Here is a 2,112-nt window from a genome sequence, read left to right as displayed (position 1 = left end):
TAAAATAATGAAGGGATATAATTCTTAGCTAGCGGCTAAATACTGCCATGAGAGCCTTGCATAAGGGGAGCAACATTCACTCAGAAAGTTTCTTGAGAGACCATTATTCATAAGGTTTTGCTATAAACTCCAGCAGTAGGAATACAGGCATCAAAGGCAGATTATTTATGAGTGTATGGTAGGTTGTTTAAGAAAAGATTATTAGATAAACCAACTTTTTCTTCTTATTTGATCATTTTTCTCGAATTTTCAGAAAAATCAGCGTTCATGCATGGTACCTCGAAAGGAATTTTAAAAACGATATGACCAAACAGAATAATCGATCGAATTTCTCTGATGGAAAAAAAAAATGAAAAAATTGTACTGTGTATGGGCACAATTAGTTTTAGACATAGAGCTAAAGATCTGACAGCTAAGCTTTATAGTTACACTTTCACTTTAACATTCAGATTTGTCTGCCACATCCCACTTGGTAGTAGGAGGGGAGGAACTCCCTCTAACTTTCATTTCTTTCTCCTGCTAACAACTATGGCTTCTGCTGATCTGAAAGAGGAGTTAAACTGCTCAATCTGTCTGAGCGTTTATACAGATCCTGTGACCCTGAGATGTGGACACAACTTCTGCCGGGACTGTATTCACCGAGTGCTGAATGCCCAAGAGAGGTCTGGAAGAGGACATTCCTGTCCAGAATGCAGAGCAGATTTCAGGAGACGCCCGGAACTTCAGAGAAACACAACTCTTTGCAACATAGTACAGAGATTAGCATTATGCTCTACTCCACCAGATCTGAAGAAATTCACCGGGATCGCCTGTACTTACTGTGTTGATTCTCCTGTACCTGCTGTTAAATCCTGCCTGATGTGTGAATCTTCTCTGTGTGATAAACACCTGAGAGTCCACAGCAAGTCACCAGAACACGTCATTGTTGACCCCACCACTTCTCTGGAGAACAGGAAATGCTGCATACATAAGAAGATCCTGGAATATTACTGCACTCAGGACAATGTGTGTATCTGTGTGTCCTGCAGTCTGGCTGGAGAACATCGGGGACACAAGGTGGAGATGCTTGACAAGGCTGCTAGGAAGAAAAAGACAATACTGAGAGATGCTGTACAAGCAGTAATCGAAGAAGAAGATTGTATTAAGGAAAGGCTTCATAATCTGAGAAAACAGAGTGAGAAAATGCAAGAAACTGTAAAGGATGTATCTCAGAGAGCCACTGCCCTGTTCGGAGAGCTCAGGAGACAGCTGGAAGACCTGGAGAAAAGAGTCCTGAGCGAAATCTCTAAACAGAAAGAGCACATGACTCGGTCCTTCTCTAATACTGTCCATCAGCTGAAAGTAAAGAGGAATGAACTGTCCAGCAAGATTCGTGACATGAAGAAGCTGTGTAAAGAGACTGACCCACTGACTGTCTTGCAGGAACCTAAGTACACCGGCATATATAAGGATGAGATGAGATTTGGTAAATGTACTAGTTGGGGGTGGTGGTTCATGGAGGGTTATGGGGGCTCATTTCATGGGGGGATGGCAGCTTCTGAGAATGAGTTGAAATTTGGTAAATGTACAACTGTGGGAACATATGATGCTTTTGATGACCTAATGTCTGAACCTGCAGGCAACCTGGATGAGCAGGTGATCCTGGCAACATTGCACAGAGGTCTAGATAACATGGTGTCCGAGGCAAAGTATAACTTCTGTGTGAGCCCGCAGTCGGGCAATTTATACCGAACACACCGTCGGAGATTTGGCCGCAGCCGTCGCCACCATAGACCGTAATAGGATTTACGGCTATAGCGGCACACAGTGAATAACTTCAGCGCCATCAGAAGACGGAGCTGAAGTTACTTTTAAAGCACTATAATTGGGCCGCCAGCAATAGCCTGGACCTGGAGGGGGAATAGTAAGTAACGCCGCCAGGACTTGTGCAGGAGCAGAGTAAGCCGTATATCGGCTATATCCTGCGCCGCAGTCTCCCAGCGGCTTTATTTCTTGTACGTATTTATACAATCGACAGTTTCTGCCCTTTAGGAAGTCAGAGACCCAAAGACCTTTTCAGTCTGGTTCAGTTAATGGGGAGATGGCAGCTTCTCATGAAAATAAACTGATGAC

General features: G+C 43.8%; 1 protein-coding gene across 1 annotated transcript; it reads left to right on the top strand.

Annotated features, from left to right (window-relative positions):
- The first annotated feature begins 528 nt into the window (after nt 1–528).
- On the top strand, nt 529–1,779 carry LOC137562409 (E3 ubiquitin/ISG15 ligase TRIM25-like). The gene has a single exon (XM_068273750.1). The coding sequence runs from the start codon at nt 529–531 to the stop codon at nt 1,777–1,779; it is 1,251 nt and encodes a 416-aa protein (XP_068129851.1).
- The last annotated feature ends 333 nt before the right edge of the window (nt 1,780–2,112 follow it).

This window comes from Hyperolius riggenbachi, chromosome 3 (genome assembly GCF_040937935.1).
Source record: "Hyperolius riggenbachi isolate aHypRig1 chromosome 3, aHypRig1.pri, whole genome shotgun sequence".
Taxonomy (NCBI): Eukaryota; Metazoa; Chordata; class Amphibia; order Anura; family Hyperoliidae; genus Hyperolius; species Hyperolius riggenbachi.
Note: the sequence above shows the minus strand (reverse complement) of the source record. Positions and strands in the feature narration are given on the sequence as shown.

Coding starts and splice junctions, on each gene's coding strand:
- LOC137562409 (XM_068273750.1), top strand. CDS start 529: ATGGCTTCTGCTGATCTGAAAGAGGAGTTAAACTGCTCAATCTGTCTG.